Genomic DNA, 18237 nt, shown 5'->3' with positions numbered 1-18237 from the left:
TTGCACATCTATAGAATATTCCCTATCATATCCTAAGATATGATGTGTCTGTCCATTAAATCATAAGAGGAGTTCTGGGATTTATGTTTTCTGAGTGATAAACGTCAATTTTCTGCTACTATTTGACTCCCTGGATGAAATTTAAATTTTTTAAATCTTAATGCACACCTATAGAACAGTCCCTATCATATCCCAAGATATGATGTGCCTATCCATTTAATCATGAGAGGAGTTCTGGGATCTCTGTTTTGTTTTTGTTTTGTTTTTTGGGGGGGGGGGGGGGGGTTGGTTTGTTTTTTTTTAGTGATAAACGTCAATTTTCTGCTACTATTTGACTCCCTGGATGAAATAAAAATTTTAAAAATCTTATTGCACATCAACAAGACAGCTCCAATTTTATCCCAAGAGATGACGTAGCTACTCAAAAAGTTGTAAGAGGAGTTCTTGGAACCATACGTTTTTGCAAAAAAACCGTCATTTTTTGTTGCCCACTGATCCCCTTAATAAAAAAAAAATTCTGGAACCTGGTCACACTTCAATATAACATCCCCAATCATATTCTAGAAGATCATTTGGCTACTGCAAAAAAATGTTGACGTTTTTGAAACCAGTTTTTGAAATCAATTTTCAGCCACTAAATGACCACCAGGACAAAATTGAAATTTCCGAAACCTTATTGCGCATCTATAGGATATACTAAAACATATTCCAACAGATGATTTGTCCACTGTTGAAAATGAGGAGGAGTTCGAGGAAGAAGGTTTTTTGTGAAAAAACGTTATTTTTTTTACCAATTATTTGACCCCCAGGACTACCAGAGAATGTTTGAAACCTTTTTACAACACAAAATGACACCCCAAATCAAACTTCAAGAGTTCAGTTTGTTGGTTTATGAGATGTAAGAGCAGTATGAGAAAGTAAAACGTGACAGACGGACGGATGGAACAGGGTAACAACAATATAACCGAACTGTCTTTAGAAAGTGCGGGTATTATAATTAGGATAATAATAAGCATAACCATATCTATCAATTTATTTGACTACCGCTGGTTCGTCTAAAACGATTCAACACATCTTAACTGGGAAATGAATTGATCAGTCAATATTTGTGTTTGGTTCAATCGTCATCAGACATAGGACAGAAGGAGGATGGACTCGTGCCCCCTCTGCTGGAACCCATGGTCTCCGTCACTGGACCCCACCTGTTGTCCGGCCAGAGTAAGGAAAGAGCATGGAAGCAGACGAGTGACTCGCTTACCCTCGGGGATCGAGATCGGTGTAAATGACCCTATGACACTTTCTGGATTACGACTTTGGGCCATGCGTTTTCCTTTGTCTCAAACATCTCTACTACTGCGAAGGATTTTTCACAGTCTTGGATGATTGTAACGTCTTTGACCTTTTCCTTTGTAGTAATGCGGAGGTCACGCTAACTATTGATGATTTATCTATAGCACTCACCCCACCCCGATTTATCGATATATAGCACTCACCCCCACCCCGATTTATCGATATATGGCACTCACCCCCACCCCAATTTATCGATATATAGCACTCACCCCCACCCCGATTTATCGATAATCACCCTACCTTGGTGTGTACTGTATATTCTTAGTTGAGACACATTAAAACTTTTACCCACTTTTGCTGTGTAGAAAATGTTGGTGTACTTTGATGATTATTGACATATGTAAAAATTAATTTTTAAAGATGTTTCTTTCTCTGTTATATCTTAATGTTTTGATTCAAATATATCTGAAGGACATTTCACATATCTTGTTTCTCTGGCAGCAGCTTGTATTATGACATAGTCATTGTTTTCCTCTACTATATACACCCTGTAGGGATCGAATGCTATTTCCTTCGCATTGGTCAGTGACATATCAGTATCTGAATAGGAATCAGTGTCATCAACAGTCACCATTACGTTAACACTTATCCCAGCAGCATTCAACTCCTCGATCTTGTGTTTCAGTTCAGAATTCTCAGATGTCGGCCATTTCCCATTTGTAAATAAATAACAGATTTTTCTAGCTTCCGGTCTACCTCCGGATGATGGTGACGTAAAAAATTCTTCCATTTTCAATAAACCTACACGTATTGAAGTGTTTCTTTGTCTATTATCGATGGTAGTGGTAAATATTTTGGCTTTCATATCTTGGTCTGAGATATGAGAAAAATTAAACTTAATTTGCGAATCACTGCTAAACGTAAGCATGGCTACTTTGATATCTGTGTGTGCCATATCAAAAGAATCGACAAGCTTATCGACAAATTTTAGAGAATGGAGAGAGCTTCCTTTCAGTGGACTTGAGTCCTCCGATGTGTCGAACAAAATAATGACATCAGTCAAAGAAGTACTGTTGCAATCTGAAAAATTGTAACAATATAATTTTAAATTTGTCTTAAAAACCGATTAATACTTTACAAGAACTCATATTCATCAAGAAACACTCAATAGTCTTTATAAAAGATTTTTAAAATCTTAACTCGTCGTATTAACTTAAAACAAGACGCCCATGGACCAGGAAAAGACCTATTTATTTTCTCTCCTAATGGTGAGCTCCCACTGACTTAGAGTTTGCACACATCACTTGAACTTGAAATGTTTCGAACCATTTCGTATGTATTTTGATTTTATCAATTTCTTTCTCGTTCCCTGTTTTTGATGAATTTTGTATGCATTGCAATTCCATTTCGAATCAGATCCTAGTATATGTGTAACCACTCAGTGGCCACAAAAATGCAGCTATAAAAATGTTGAAAAAATGTTTAAAACCTGCTTGGCTCTGTATTAATTTCTTATAAAGTAGGCGCAATGGTTTTCGAATGCATTCTTTATATTTTATAAAACAAAATTTCACATCTTAACTCTGATGGTCATACATGCATTAGAACTTGACACAATTAATTTCGTATGAGCATAATTTAATCAGTATATCTTTCATTTTAGTTCGCTTTTTAAGTTGATTTAAAGTTTTCAAAAGATGTGCATCTTATCTATATTGGAAAACTATGTTAAAAAAATAATTGTTCTATTGTAGTTTTTTCTTTATATTCCTGCAGTAAAGTTTGCATCTCTTTAATCTATTGTTAAGGACAACTAGAATCCACACTATTATTGCATCAAGAAGTTTTGTTGTAAATTATTTAATTACTCCTAGTCAAGTGGTGAAAGAGTATTTTTAAACTTTAAATATTGTACATTGTACGAGATATCCCATTTACAAGAACAAGGCAATTCCTGTGTACAATTTGATTTCCTTCACCACATAAAGATCGTTTGTACTAAGTTCGGTTTTGTAAATTATAAATTATTGGTTTTTTGAGAATTAAAATTTGACAAAGGGTCAGATATATAGAGAGAGGGTCAATAGACAGTCGATATAAGGCTATAGCCTAAATATGCAACACAGACGAGCCGATGAACGCAAGACAAAATGTGTTCAGAAATGCTCCCTGGCACCTTAATCAAGATGAACTAAAACTGGTTAAACATAACAAACTGGTGACTATATATACCTGTACATCCATAGTCAGCTGCATCCTTTAACATGGCCAACAGCAAATCGTTGTTGTCTGGAGAGAACGATAGAGATGTATCTGTAGGGAGTTGTACTAGTTCCTCGTGTGCAATGTCCTCGCCGATACCCACAGCGTAGATTTTGAAATGAGGATTTGTGTTTCTGAGAATCTGGGCAGTGTGGATTGCTTGATTACGATCTGTGGACAGTCCGTTTGTCACAAGTATGACGTAATGACTGATGTTTGAAAGCAGACGTGCGCCATTTGCTGGGTTCAGTATTTTCTAAAAGAGTTTCAAAATATTTGGAATCTTTTAAAGATTTTGCAATTTCTTCTAAGACAATGTCGTGCTTGTGTAAAATACATTTTTCATTTACTTATAGATAAAATCCCAAGTGACTTCATATGTATTTTATAAATCATTACATTTACTCCTTAATAACATACTCTTAGGAAATTGAAAAATACATAATATTAAAAAGAGCCAAAGAAAAATATGGAAAAAAATATATTCTTCTAAAAAATGCAAATACCAAGAGTACGATAACTATTGGTTAAGCATCTTCCAAAAGCTAGAATCATAGATAATTTTTTTCATCTACTTTTATTTTTGTACCCTCACCCTACCCCTGCTTTATGTCTAATATTTTTCTCTATTCCTTCCCTCCTCCCTATGGGTGAATTGAATTGAAATCAAATGCTGGTAAATCCTGATTTAAGCAAACACACTTTGTTATGCATGTTTAATGTTTGTGTCTATGCAAATGTTCATGTTTCTACATGTATGTGTATGTATAATAATATAAGAGCAAGATTATTATATATTAAGCCTTTGAATTTCTTTTTTTTATAGTATGGTCCAATCACCCATTTTTTAACCCTCCCTCATCCCCTCGCCCCAATTATATAACCCAAAATATATCAACTTTCATTACAAAGATAAAATTATAGTTCTGATAATGTTCACTTGTGTATATATGTATTTATCTTTATGATACTAGAGATATGTATTGATCAAATTTGCTTTAAGTTAATATGTCTTATATCAATTTTATCTGTTCATTCTTTCATGATAATTGTATTTAATTAAAAAAAATAAAGAACCAAAGTCATATAAACTTGTTTCGACAAAAATGTTCACCTCTACGGGTTTTATTGTCACGGCCCAAACTTATGAAGACCAAAGATACTGGTATTTGAAGTCAGAAATTCATTAAGTTTGTTAAATACTTACAGAACGAATAGGAACTTGTGTTTGAAATGAAATTGTTGGTTATGACAAAGTAAAATGCTTTGTGTAAATTCTTATTTCAGCCAAAGACTGCTCTCTAATCAAAGAGCCAACTGTAAGGTAGGCTTTTAAATTATTTACTGACCTGTGACGCATATTGAAGAGCATCTGAAGTTTTGGTCGGACCACTTTCAGATTCTATCAAACTCAGAGCGTTGAGAAGACTTGAGTTACTTTGGAAGGTCGTGAAATTAAAAATGGTTTTGGGGTGTAGGGAAAATGAAACTAGAGAAACTTGGAAGTCATTCGGTCCAATTGGAATTTGTTTTACAAATTCCGTCATAAAGTCCACTGATTGGTTGATAGCTTCCTTTTGACTGAATGACGTATCAATCAAGAACATAACGTCAGCAGGACCAGGTCTACAATCTGAAGTAAATGAAACAATTCAATGCCAGTAAAACATCATTGCAATACAATACATATACCAGTTAGTCGTGTCTAGAGTTACCGTACTGAAGTGCGGCTATTACATTATTTTCAAATTACAAATAAAATTTGTTGTATCTGATGAATTTATAAAACGCCAAAGAAAAAGGGATATGTAACTAACTTTACTGAAAGTGTAAATTCATTATAAGTGTGTTCACTGTTACAGTGTTTTACTGGAATGTAATATCTACCGTATTTCAATTACAGGTGTTTTATAGTAACCTTAAAGGACACTTCAATGTTTACAGTTCATCATTATCATAATTATCAGTAATGGTCAATACGTTTTACTAAGTAGGATTCTATTTCTATTTCAGACAATACATCATGGAGCCAACCTCTTTCACAGTGGACACCTTCAAATCTCTCACTGCACACACAGATGTAGCTGTTGATTCTGTCCTGGATACAGTCATTTCCGTACATACAAGGGGTGCTAGCACATTCATCGATATCTGAAAAAATGTTGCAAATCGTACATACTAGATATATGAAAAATGTTGTAAATTATACGAATATACTTCAAAATATTTAGTTTCATTCCATTGTTATTTTAGCGCTTACTTTATTTCAATGAAAAAACTTTCGATTTTTATTTGACTCAGTGTGTCGTAGGATTGATAATTTCGCTGATTCATGCGGCCAATATTTTCGAATGACATTTCTAGTTGTCTCACCTATTTCACAATTGGTTCCTGTCCAACCATGTAGTTCAAACTATTAAGTTTAATTCTCATGTGATATTGTGCCAAAGTTAGCCTTATCCAAACCTTTCTATTGTTATCTGTCCAAATATGCCATTATCCGATTTCTTCGTTTTACAAGCATATTAAGAAACCCTTCCTTCAAAGAATTGCTTCAGTTGTTTGTCTTTTCCAGAGTACCTTCTAGTTGTCTCACCTATTTCACAATTGGTTCCCGTCCAACCAGGTAAACAGGTACAGGTGTACTGATTGTTTCCATTGTGGCAGGTGCCTCCATTTTGACAGGGGTTGCTGTCACATTCATTTATGTCTAAAATATCAACACCAAATTTGTTAACGTTTTTTCGCTGGAATAAAAAGATTAAAGCTATACACGCTATAATTTGCGTCAATTTTGAATAAAGGGGAAAATGTATGTTTTTGATTACTAATAAAAGTTACCTTTATGCTGTTAATTATAATGCTCAATTCGATCACGTAACAAATAAATCAAATATTAAACAATAACAAATATTTATTTTCCTGCCAGGAAAGTAATGCCTCCTCGTGAATATCAATCTATCACGTGATATCGACAGCTAAATTTAGTCCATCATACCACAACTGGTGAAGGGTCAACATCTTCATAAATGTGATAGTTTCACAAAGGAAAGAATATTTTCAGTAAAGCACAAATTTTTCCGATATACGAGTACAGACAAAATAAAAAAATACCAAAAAAAATAAAAATACAAGCCTCTGAGTAGATATGAATACTTCCTTTAAAAAAAAATGACGTAGACCTGTGTTTTTCCCCAATGTGCTATTTATAGATCCTATAAGTGTTAATGCAGAAGTAAGGGTATCGTGAATGACAAACGTATTTTACTCATTATACATGTATGTATTTCAAATTAACAACTGTTAAGCATATTAAAAATCAAGTTGGATATTTAATTAGGCAAACAATAACGACCACCTAGTTCTCCGCGGACATGCGCAATGAGGTCGGTTTTGCTCTTCCTTCATCAATATTAATGAAAAGGTATATTTTCCTGGCAAGAAAATAAACAATTAAAAATCTATATCTTTGTAACGAGATGGAATTCACCATTGTAATTTACAGATTAAGGATAACTTTTATAAGTAGACAAACACGTGCGTTTTCATTGTCATTCGAAATTGACGTAAATTATAGCGTGCATAGCTTTAAATAACCATTGTTAGATTATTACAGCAAAATAAATTTCACCGGTAATTAAGATTTTCTCACCAACACAATTATGCCTAAAATGGGCGGGGCACGGGGTGGTCAACACGCAGTGCTGGCCAGGGAAGCACGGTGTGGATAAAGTAGCACATCTGTGTTCCCTAGTAAACTCCTGCTGTCCCTATTTAAAAAGACATTCTTTAGAGATAACAGCAAATTTGCACTGAAAATTCAAAGATACGAGTCAAGGTAAAATCCCAATAGTAATAGTCGATAATATTGCAGACCATTTAATATATGCATGTGCACTGTTCTGTTTTGTTTCCTATATTTTTTTTTGTAAGTATAGTTTACTTTATGTTAATTTTTCTAATAAGTTTCGAGATAAATCTCCTTCGCGGTGTCAGAGATTTGTACTGATTTATTTTGTAAGAGTTTATTCTGGCATACGTTTAATTTAGGAGATCTAGAAATTATTGAGATAGGTGCAAGAATTCATTTATAGCTTTGTAATACAACAATCGATATCTAAGTTTGATAAACTATCGCTATATTGATTTCTGTATGCATTCTAAAAAGTGCAATTCATGATTGACTTAATAAATTTATCATGTGTAGAAGTAGAAGTAAGAAAGTAAAGACCTTGGCCACAAATACGAATCAAGAAACCAAAAGCCGTGATTAAAGCTATACATGTAGGTTTGTTATAATGAAGTTTATTGGGGATTGATACACGAAAGCTTACAAATATCCAAAATCTATTAGTAAGAAAAAGCGTTATAAGAGCATTAAAAAATAGCTAGCCTGATGCGGTACATATATTAAGTAATTAAGATTAATGAGTGCTGAAATGCTTATTTTTAAGTGTTGGTTAACATTTTCACCCCTCTCCAAACCAACGACTGAGTTCATCTGTGGCAAGGGAGGGTCTGGACGGACCATCTGACCTTCAAATGACTAATATGGGAGCCGCATTCTACATATAGTATGACAGTGTGACTGACAACGCTAGTCTGACAAACCAAAAGGAATATATCGCATTGATAGAGTTATGTTGATGCTTGTAGTCTAAGTAACTGGCCACCATTCACAGTCTTCGTCAATGCTCCAAAATCCTCTTATCATTCTGTAGAAAATGTTGCCTATTTGTCTTTGCAAGTCTTTCTACACCTACCTGGCAATATGTAATGTGCCGTTCACACCAATACTCGTAGCCGGGATGCAGGTACGTGCAATACTCAGGCTGGGGAGGCGCGTTCATATCCAAACTCCTTATGTGTCTATTATATAAGAAGGATTTTGCCTTGTTCTCGGATATTTCCGGAAGATACAGTGAATGTCGATGTCCTCCATGACCCGTTACTGTAAAACAAACAAAGATTTGTCGAGCTAAAAAATCTCACTTGGTCTTTCTGCCAGATCGAGTTCATCCGAGCATTTTTTTTTGTTTCCTTTGCAATCAATGTTATTCTCAAATAGTTAAGGCATCATAGAATACTTAAACTTTGAAAAATTGTTTTTCTTTGAGAAAATTAAAAGACTCATAAATAGCTTGAACATTAATGAATAAAAGAAATGGTTAATTGTATAATAGGTAGATAAAATATTTATAAATCACTTGAATTTTTAGAAAAATACGTACCTGAGAGAATTAAGCTTCCACATATAACCAAAACCAACATTTTTAAAACTTATCTGTAGCCACCTGTTAAAATTCCTTCCTTGCTTTTTAACCAGGAAGTTTTGGAGATTCGGAAATATACAGGTTGAAAGAAACCAATCACTTACTTTCAGATAAGACGGTGATCGATTTAATGCAATTCAACATGGCTATAAATATTTACACAGAGTTTTGTAAAATCACATTCAGTTATGATCCGAGCTGACAAAGATAAGTCAGTTTTGGCCCCGCGATTTCTTTTTTTTATAAGGTAGTCAAGCATTGGCGGCGAATTAGACCAATTAAAAAGAATTTTTTTATAAAACATCTATCTTTGTCATTACTTGTGCTTCCATTTTTTGTTATGATTTCATTCAAATTCATGTTCATTTTAATGAGCAACATATTAATTTTAAGTATTGTTTTTAATTTTTAATGAATTATGTTAAATACTGAAATCTGATTGGTTTAGACGCAGTTGGTAATCCGTTCTATTACCCTCAGCGTTAGCAACACACTTGGCAACGGGTAACACTGTATAAATAGTGCATGTTTGGGAGGGTAACAGTTGAAATCGACACCCCGAGAAAACCATTGTTAACAGACGCGAAGCGGAGGTTGACAATGGTTTTCGAGGGGTGTCGATTTCAACTGTTATCCTCCCAAACAGGCACTATTTATTTTATTAATCTGTCGATTAGAGAGAACAAGCCTTTTAATTGCTAAGTAGTCAAGAACAATGTAAACATACAGAACCACTTTAACAAGACTTTCAGTAGGACGTAGCTATCTATTTCTTGCGTCAAAACAAGTAAAAGATGACGCTGTTTTCAAGCGAAATATACACCGATTGCGTAGTCTTTGCTCAAATGCCAGATAAATCTTGTTGATTTCAAAGAGCCATGGCTGAGTGGCGAGCAATGATAGAGACAGCCTACGTCACATTGCTGCTGAACACAACTACCCAAAGTCCAAGCTCTTGTTAAAATGTTTCTAATATCAAATCGCAAACACTCTTCCAAGTTACCTAGCACATCAAAAACATTAACAAACTGACAAGGACAGATCTTCATGCTATGGTTTACAGATGTAAAATACATGTATAGATTATCGTCGTTAACTATAGTTTTCTGCCCGTAAACTATTTTACAACCGTGAAACCTAGTATATCGACTGTGAAACTATTATTAGCTCATTTTTTGTGAATTCGGTGTGCCATAAATAACATCAGTTGTTACTTTCACTATTTTTCATATGTGTTAATTGAAATATTTTAAGTAGGCCGTCTTTAGTTTTCATTGTGCATGTTTTTGTGCATTCTATAGTATAATTCAGTGGATTAGGCTTGAGGCGAATTACATTGTAATGTAATGTATTACATTACCATTACTTCTTGAATTTGGGCATTAAATTACCATTACTTTATTTTCTTGAAGTAATGCATTACATTACCATTACTTGAGTAAAGTAATGCATTATCATTACCATTACTTTTTGAAAAATTAAGTCAATAATAAGTTTTTAAAAAGTAAAGCTAAATAAAGAGTATATGCAAATATTTCAATTATAAAACAGAATTTAACATATCTACATGTTCATGGGCACCATCAGGTTCAATTTAATGACTTATTCAAGATTACTGTTGCACTTTATGATCATCAAAGTTTCAAAGGTTTCAGCTTTTAACTGCATCCTGTACATTTGAAAATCTTTCTAGCTGTTTTGAATAAACACTCTTCAGGAGCAGTGGAAGCTGGAACTGAAGGTTACTGTTTGGCAATCGTTATCTTAGGATATATTAATTAAAGGGACTTGGACACGATTTGAGATCAAAATTTCTATTTTTATTTTTTATGTAGAAAATGGTGCATTTTAAATGATAGACCAAAATATTGAATGTTAAAATCAAGTTACAAGCAAGAAACAGAGGTAAGAATTGATTGTTACGTAAACAAAGCTCGAGTCTTATAGTTGTTTTAAAAAAATGTAATGTAGAGAATTGCCATTTCTTAGACAAAATGACACGTAAAAAACAATTTAAACTAATTCAGTATCTTCATAAATACTATTATCACAAAAGAAAGTGAAATTTGATTGAAACTTATACCAATACAACACATATGTAAAAAATCATAATATTCGAGCTTTGTTTACAAAACAGAAATTATGAACTCCGTATCTTGCTTATAACTTGATATTTGACTTTCAAATTTGGACTTAGCATTATCATCCTCTATATTTATCATTATAAACATTGAAATTTAAAAAAATAAAATTTGAAAATTTTAAGTCAAATCGTGTCCAAGTCCCATTAAGTGTTCGGGCAATTATAAATAGAAAATCACGCGATTCTTGTATTTCATATCAGTCCAAACTAATGAGAGATTATTTTCAAATGGGTTATAATATTAGAAGTGATTTTTATGCTTACAGAGACCATGGTTGGACAGTGCATTTATTAATTGTTTTAAAGATACATGTCTGTCCTCTGTTCTATTTGAACACATCCAAGAGAAGGGGGGGGGGGTGTTTGGCACTTCTTAAAACAATAGGTTGTTTTGATACTTAGATTATATCATGAGGGCGTTGTGTGTTGTTGACACATTCTCAACAGTAAAGAATTGAATGCACAACTAATTGGAGTAAACTTTCCAAATGATTTCAAACTCTTTACAACAACACTCTTTAAAATGTCATTGAATTGTGTTGTTCTAGCTAGTAATAATGAAAATTTAAGAATGGATTTTTAAAAAATAATTATACAATTTAAGTATTTTTATCTCAAAAACTATTTCTTTCTTCTTTAAGATAATTTTTAATCAAATACAATTAATTTCAGTTATTCAATTCAACATGATTTGAATTAAGAATAAACATGCATAGTAATGGAAAGTAATGCCTTCTAATGCTAGCATTACACTAGATTTTGGAAAGTAATGCATTACATTACCATTACTTGTAATGCTAAATGTGTGGCATTACACATTACTAGCATTACTTTGAAAACATGTCATGCATTGCAATGCATTACAATTCCATTTAGCATTACCTCAAGCCTGCAGTGGATTGATATTCTTATGAAATTTTTACGATGTCATACATAAAATTGAACACAATAAATAAAATACAAATAAAAATATTTAGATTTAAAAAATTTTTTTTTTTTTTAAACGATTTTTCCGTTGTGCGGTAGGGGAGCATTGCCATTGCGCTTTTATGACGTAATAATAAAATGAAGCTTTGTAGGAGTACGTTATAAGAAATAACATAAAAGAAAAAGTAAAAATTGTACACCGTTGAAATTTTATACAAAGAATTGAGCTATCCTCGGGGACATTTAATCTTATTTTTTTAATAAATCCATTTTACCAATCTTCATTCTTAATGCTTCAAATATATAGCAAAATTACGTGCATTTTAATATTTTGAAATTGCCCACACCTAAAACAAGAGGTTAGAATTTAGTATTTTTTACATATAAGGTAGGAAATGATATTGTCAATCATATATAACATTTTGAGAAAAAAAGCTGTTGTAGTATTTTTTTAATCTGCTTCGAAGTGCGGAAAATGACAGTTTCCTATATATTCTTATAGTAAATGTACCTCTATTTTGAGATGGTCCCTAAAAAGAACCAGACGGTCGATTTTCTTGAAACTTTGCAAAGTACGGTAACTAGAATTGGTTTAAATGACATATTGTTAAAAAATTGTAGTTTTTCCGCAAATAAACCAAAATCGGTCCCCTTAAATTGTAAATTTAAATACATTATAACAATAAAACACCCAAGTTTTACTCTTGGGTGACAGTCAATTAAGTTTTTGTGATGTAAGCGAGTTACAGAGCTTACAATTCTTTGCTATGTAAACAAAGCTTTTGTTTGCATTCTATATGTTGAAGTGAAAAATCTAGTTTTAGACCTAAAATGGATGTGTTAAACGTAAGGGACTTTTTATTTAGGCTTAAAACGAATGACAAATTAGATTAAAAAAGATTTTTTTTTACTATTAAAACAATACAGTCATGTTTTTCAATCTTTTAATTTTTTTCTTCATTTTCAACCAAAATATTTCTAGACATGCAAACGAGATCATAATCCAAAATATTTTACAAATGTAATGGTAAAATTGAGACTTTAAAATTGTATTAGAACGAAAAAGTCGCTTTCTTAAATTCCACAATTTACAAATCTTAATTGAATTGCACAATTTATAATAAAAAAAACTATCACAAAAATATTGAAAAAGCGTAACAAAGCTAATGAAATGACAACATCTGAAGGTTGAGTAAGGACTTGTCCATGCATTCTTTTACCTACAGTTTAACAATGGAGACACTACAATGTCTTTATAACACCACATGAAAAACCAGATACTAGTAACTAAACATGGCAACATATGATCTGAATCTAGGTAATAATCCAGAAATCTTGAATGCTGTGTGACATCTATTTCAAATAGAGTCATAGAATGCAAAGTAACCACAAAAGCTCTAAAGTAGCATATAATGTTCAACATAGAGCAATGGGCAGTGAATCTGAATGAAACTAAGAAGCTATGAATATCATCACAATAATAGCTAATCCTTAAACATAGTGAAAAAAGATGCTGGGCCCTGAAGCAGGTGTTGAGCTATTTGGAACATCGTCATCTCTGGTGTCCTTGCAGAAGATTCAATGCTCTCCAAGCTGGGTAATAAATTGATCAGTCAACACTTGTGTTTGGTTCAATCGTCGTCAGACAGTGTCTCGTATTGTGCGGACAGAAGGAGGGTGGGCTCGTGCCCCCTCTGCTGGAACCCATGGTCTCCATCACTGGACCCCACCTGCTGCCCGGCCCCAGAGTATGGAGAAGGCATTGAGGCAGAGGAGGTGCTTGTAGGGATGTTAGATGCAGACGTTGGCATTTCGGAGCTAGAGTGTGGGTGTGTGGTGGTGTCTAGAAGAGGGAAGTGTGACTCGCCTACCCTCGGGGATCGAGATCGGTGTGTAAATGACCCTACGGCACTGTCTGGTGTACGACTTTGAGCCATGCGTTCTCCTCCGTCTTGAACATCCGTACTACTGCGAGGGCTGTTCTCACTGTCTTTGGATGACCTTGAAGATTTTGACCTGTCCCTTTGGGGTGATGCGGAGGTTACGTCAGCTACCGATGAACTATCTATAGCACCCCCTGATTCATCAATGATCATTCTGTCTGAGTGTGTACTGTCTATGCTTGGATGAGACACATTAGAACTTTCATCCACTTCTGATGTATCGTGTTTGGATGAGCGTCTCATGAAGCGACTGTCAATGTTTTGATCTGGTCGCATGTAAGACTGAGCTTCTGAGCTCTGGGCTTCGCTATGGTCCATTCCAAATCTTGAGTCTGAACTTTGGACTTGCGAGTCACCTCCTCGTTCTGTACGACTGTCAGAACTATCAACTATTCCACGGCGAGGGCTTCTGGTTGTACTTGACAGAGCCATGTAGCTTCCTTTCACCACAGGGTCATCATCCGGACTATCTGGGAAGTCGTATTCAGATCGTGGACCTTTCTTGTCTGTTGTGGTAGATGCCCTCTGAACTTCAGACATAGATGATGGTAACGATTTTGGCTGGGAGTATTTGCTCTGAGCATCATCAGGCCCATACTTGACTCTTCCACGTGCAAACATGCGTTTCTTAGCATGTGCCGCTGAAATCTGAGATACAGGTTGGGATGAAGTGCTGGAGCTATCACTCACTTCATCACTTGAACTAAGGTGTTTGTTGTTTGGGTCCTGATATTGCAGCTGCTCATTGGAGGAAGTACTTGAAGGAAAAGTCTCATGCTGGTGTTGCTGTAAAGATGCCATGCTGTCTCCATGTTGCTGTGAGTGCATCTCTCTCTGTTGATTATCCCAGCCCCTCTGCTGGGTGGACTCTGGCTCTGCCTGTTGGTGGTGACCCCCTGTCATTGGAGAGATGGAACGATTGATTCCTACACTGGAACTCTGTAGGTGACTGGGTCCTGATTGCTGTGCCATTTTCTGTTGAAGGCTTCTCTGATGCATGGTAGACGCACCAGATTGTGCCTTGGGATCGTACTCATCCCGGAGAACTTCAGCAATCTTGTTCTTAACGTAGTCCAGCGGGGACAGGCTGCCCAGCTGGCTGTTGTCAGGCTTGGAGCTGGAGGCCACTTCTGACACTTGTGGGGAGGAGACGGAACACTCCGCTTGGTGGCCACCTGCAGAGCAAAGAAGCAAGATGTGTCAAGAATGAATGAGTTGACTGCCTTAGTAAAAAGTCAATTATCTATGACAAATTATCAGATATCAAATATGCACCAATTTTGGTTTTTTAAATATATATAACTTAAAATTTCAACAACAAGTCCTCAAATGGTAGGACCAGATGTATGCTGTGAAGGGGAGCTGAATGAACACATATAAATCATTAGAAGCACCCAAACAACCAATAGTTTAAGCAGCTATGTCAATTTTAGTGAGAACATAAATCTTGAGAATTAAAGAACTACAATAGAGGTACCATAAGGGTAAGTGTTTTTTAAAAAAAAATCTTAAAGAATTTATAAAAATATTTTATTTACTTTGATGCTAATTTGGTTAAATAAAAAACTAATCATCAGATAAAAAGCCCAATTCTCAATTTGTTTTGATTCAATGTTTTATCCAAACCATGGAGATTCGAGGAATTTTTATAAACTTGTACATACATGTAACGTTTTAATGATATTTAGAACCACTTTAACAAGAGCTTGGACTTTCAGGATGTAATTATCTATTTCTTACATCGAAACACGTTAAAAATGACACAGGTTTCAAGTAAAATATGCATAGATTGCATAGTCTTGGCTCAAATGCCAGATAAATCTTGTTGATTTCAAAGAGCCATGGCTAAGTGGCCAACAATGAAATAGACAGGTCTACGTCACATGGCTGACACAACAACACAATGTCCAAGCTCCTGTTAAAATGGTTGTAGCAACCACTATGATCAAAGGAAAAAAATTATAACCTGTCTTAAAAAGAGTATACAAATCAAGAAATAGAGATATATATTTCATTCCTAGAGATTTTTTTAAGGATGAGTAAATAAACCCAAAGCAAATTCTTAATCTTATGGTACCTCATGTTCAGAAATTCTTGAAACATACCAGCAGTGTTGGGTCTAGACAAGAGACTGGAAATATGTTGGTGATTTGCGGCTACACTTGAGGAAATGTTCAGTGAACCAGATCGTGAGCGAGGCGAGGGAGGGGGAGAAGTCATGGCAGGCAGTGCCTCGCTACTCTCTGGGGCTCCTAGGGGAGCAAAACGACACAAATACAAAATACAATCACAAGCATGCAAGACATTCAACAGTAGAAAGGACTGACAAATTTAACAATTGACATGCTTTAGAACAATATTGAACATTTCTAATTACAGGTAGATAAAATACAAATAAATTAAGTTTAGATCTAAGGTAAAATATGTAAACAGGTATTTAAAAAGAAAAATGAAAAACACTTTAAAATCAAAGTACTGAAGAACTGACGGGAGTTGATTTTGTCGATGTTTATTTATTCTAAAATCAATGATATGTTATTTTGCATGACAAGTACATGTTGTTTCTAATTTGAATTACGCATCTTTTTGTAATTTGAATTTTTGGACTTTTTCGACAAGAATATCGAGAAACCCCCATATAAATCGTGTTAAATAATATTTAAAGATAAAATTAATTCAATCAAACTATGTATCAGTAATATTTATCGAAAATTGCATGGATCCAAGCAATATTGAACCCTAATCTCGTTCAACCAAACGCTCGGCTGATACATTAAATCCCCGACAAGGATTTACGGAGACAGCCGAGCGTCGAGTTGAACGAGACTATATTGAACTCTGGCGTAGGAATATATACGACTACAAAAAAATATTTAAATTGTTCGTACCATTTAAAATCTGACTATTTTTAAAGTATTTATAAATAAGTTTACTTGAAAAACAATGCTTTAGCATGCATTACATCGAATTTATCAATTATTTTCAAGAACTAAGTCTTGTCAGCAGCAATGATATGTGCTGAGGTCCAAACACTGTTTCACTTTCGGTTTGTCTGAGTAACTGCATAGGAGAGTTGATTAAAATCAACTCCCAACAAACATAAAGAAAGAGAGATTGCAAAAATGTTCCTCTAAAATTTCACAATAGCAAAGGTTTCAGAGCCATTTGAAATGTTTTGAAACCAGGTACATCACTGAAACAACAAGTGCATGCTACACTTATTTTGGGGACTAGTACAGTTGTACATGTAATATGAAAACTTAATCCAATTATTTCCCAGCCCCAATATTTTGACAGAAGATCTCTCACCTGCGGGGGACACTGGTTCAGTGCCACTACAGATGAGTGGGGAGCGGGATTGGTCCGGCTGTTGACCCCTATCCCCTTCTCCCGTGTGAGAGGTCATGCTGTCTGGGTACATTTCTCCAGATCCAGATGAACTTCTGGATCCCACATTACTGGTGTCCTGCTACAGAGAAAATTTTCTATTATTAAAGTGTTCAACACAATTTACTACTTAAATACACTCGAATATCTTTTGAAATATAAATAGAACAAACAAATACATCCTATATTTTAATAACACAAAGATAGTAACATGACTATCAGGGTGTTACAGTAAAACCTTTCCTCTTAAATTAACAATGTTTAATCATGAGTATCAATAAGAACCATTTTAACAAGACCTTGGACTTTCGGTTGGATGTAGCTATCTATTTCTTTCGTCAAAACAAGTTAAAAATGACGCGGTATCAAGTGAAATATGCACCGATTGCGTAGATTTAGCTCAAAAGCCAGACAAATCCTGTCGATTTCAAACAGCCATGGCTGAGTGGCCAGCAATGAAATAGACAGGCCTACGTCATATTGCTGTTTGACACAACTACCCAAAGTCCAAGGTCTTGTTAAAATGGTTCTAATATAAAGAATTTCTTCTCTGTACATACATGCATGTGGGCTTTCTTCCATTTGTGGCCATGGACAGAGGGTACAAATCCTGCTCCTGTGGAGAAGCTTCGGGGGCGAGAGTCAGTGGATTGGGACACCCCATCAGTCTGACTCTGGGACGTCAGGGGTTTCCCTGGGGACGACTGGTCAGGCACTGCAGTGACTGGGGTTCCCGAATTACTGACAGAGGCTAAAATAAAATAAATACATGTATAATGAGGTTAAGTCTTTTCATATGCTATCAGTTCAATGGGTTCTACACCCACATTTTTCTTTTACTTAAGCTTTATTATTCATAAAACAGTTTATTGATCCCTTAAACCTATTTTTTTTTTTTACGTATAATGGTTAAAAAATTACAATTAGGCCTAAGGAAAAAAATTGTTTGTTTCCGCTTTCCCGACCGACCCTAGCTTTTACCCCCCGACTCAAAACTTTTTTTAAGGATTTT

At 34.7% G+C, this 18237-nt stretch overlaps 2 protein-coding genes across 2 annotated transcripts in view; both read right to left on the bottom strand.

Annotated features, from left to right (window-relative positions):
- Nucleotides 1-295: 295 nt before the first annotated feature.
- Nucleotides 296-9072, bottom strand: LOC105346880 (uncharacterized). The gene is made up of 8 exons (XM_020074781.3): nt 8784-9072; nt 8316-8503; nt 7205-7322; nt 6149-6262; nt 5587-5703; nt 4902-5185; nt 3523-3808; nt 296-2370 (listed from the first exon to the last, which is right to left on the bottom strand). The coding sequence occupies exons 1-8, from the start codon at nt 8821-8823 to the stop codon at nt 1733-1735; spliced, it is 1785 nt and encodes a 594-aa protein (XP_019930340.3). The 5' UTR covers nt 8824-9072; the 3' UTR covers nt 296-1732.
- A 3750-nt stretch (nt 9073-12822) lies between these two features.
- Nucleotides 12823-18237, bottom strand: part of LOC105327345 (nuclear receptor corepressor 1) — a 28317-nt gene continuing 22902 nt past the window's right edge. The window contains exons 26-29 of the mRNA XM_011428278.4: nt 17786-17976; nt 17148-17307; nt 15944-16090; nt 12823-15013 (exon numbers count right to left, since the gene is read on the bottom strand). Coding sequence (XP_011426580.3) covers nt 13527-15013; nt 15944-16090; nt 17148-17307; nt 17786-17976 — 1985 coding nt within the window. The 3' untranslated portion in view covers nt 12823-13526. The remainder of the gene's footprint in view (nt 15014-15943; nt 16091-17147; nt 17308-17785; nt 17977-18237) is intronic.

The sequence above is a fragment of the Magallana gigas genome, chromosome 3 (genome assembly GCF_963853765.1).
Source record: "Magallana gigas chromosome 3, xbMagGiga1.1, whole genome shotgun sequence".
NCBI classification, from domain to species: Eukaryota; Metazoa; Mollusca; class Bivalvia; order Ostreida; family Ostreidae; genus Magallana; species Magallana gigas.
Note: the sequence above shows the minus strand (reverse complement) of the source record. Positions and strands in the feature narration are given on the sequence as shown.

Bases quoted from the DNA above. Each gene is read 5' to 3' on its own strand.
- LOC105346880 (XM_020074781.3), bottom strand. From the start codon at position 8,823: ATGTTGGTTTTGGTTATATGTGGAAGCTTAATTCTCTCAG. The intron at 3,809-4,901 runs GTCAGTAAATAA...AAACTCTTTTAG, and splicing joins CTCTTCAATATGCGTCACAG to AAAATACTGAACCCAGCAAA. The intron at 2,371-3,522 runs GTATATATAGTC...ACAATTTTTCAG, and splicing joins AGCTGACTATGGATGTACAG to ATTGCAACAGTACTTCTTTG.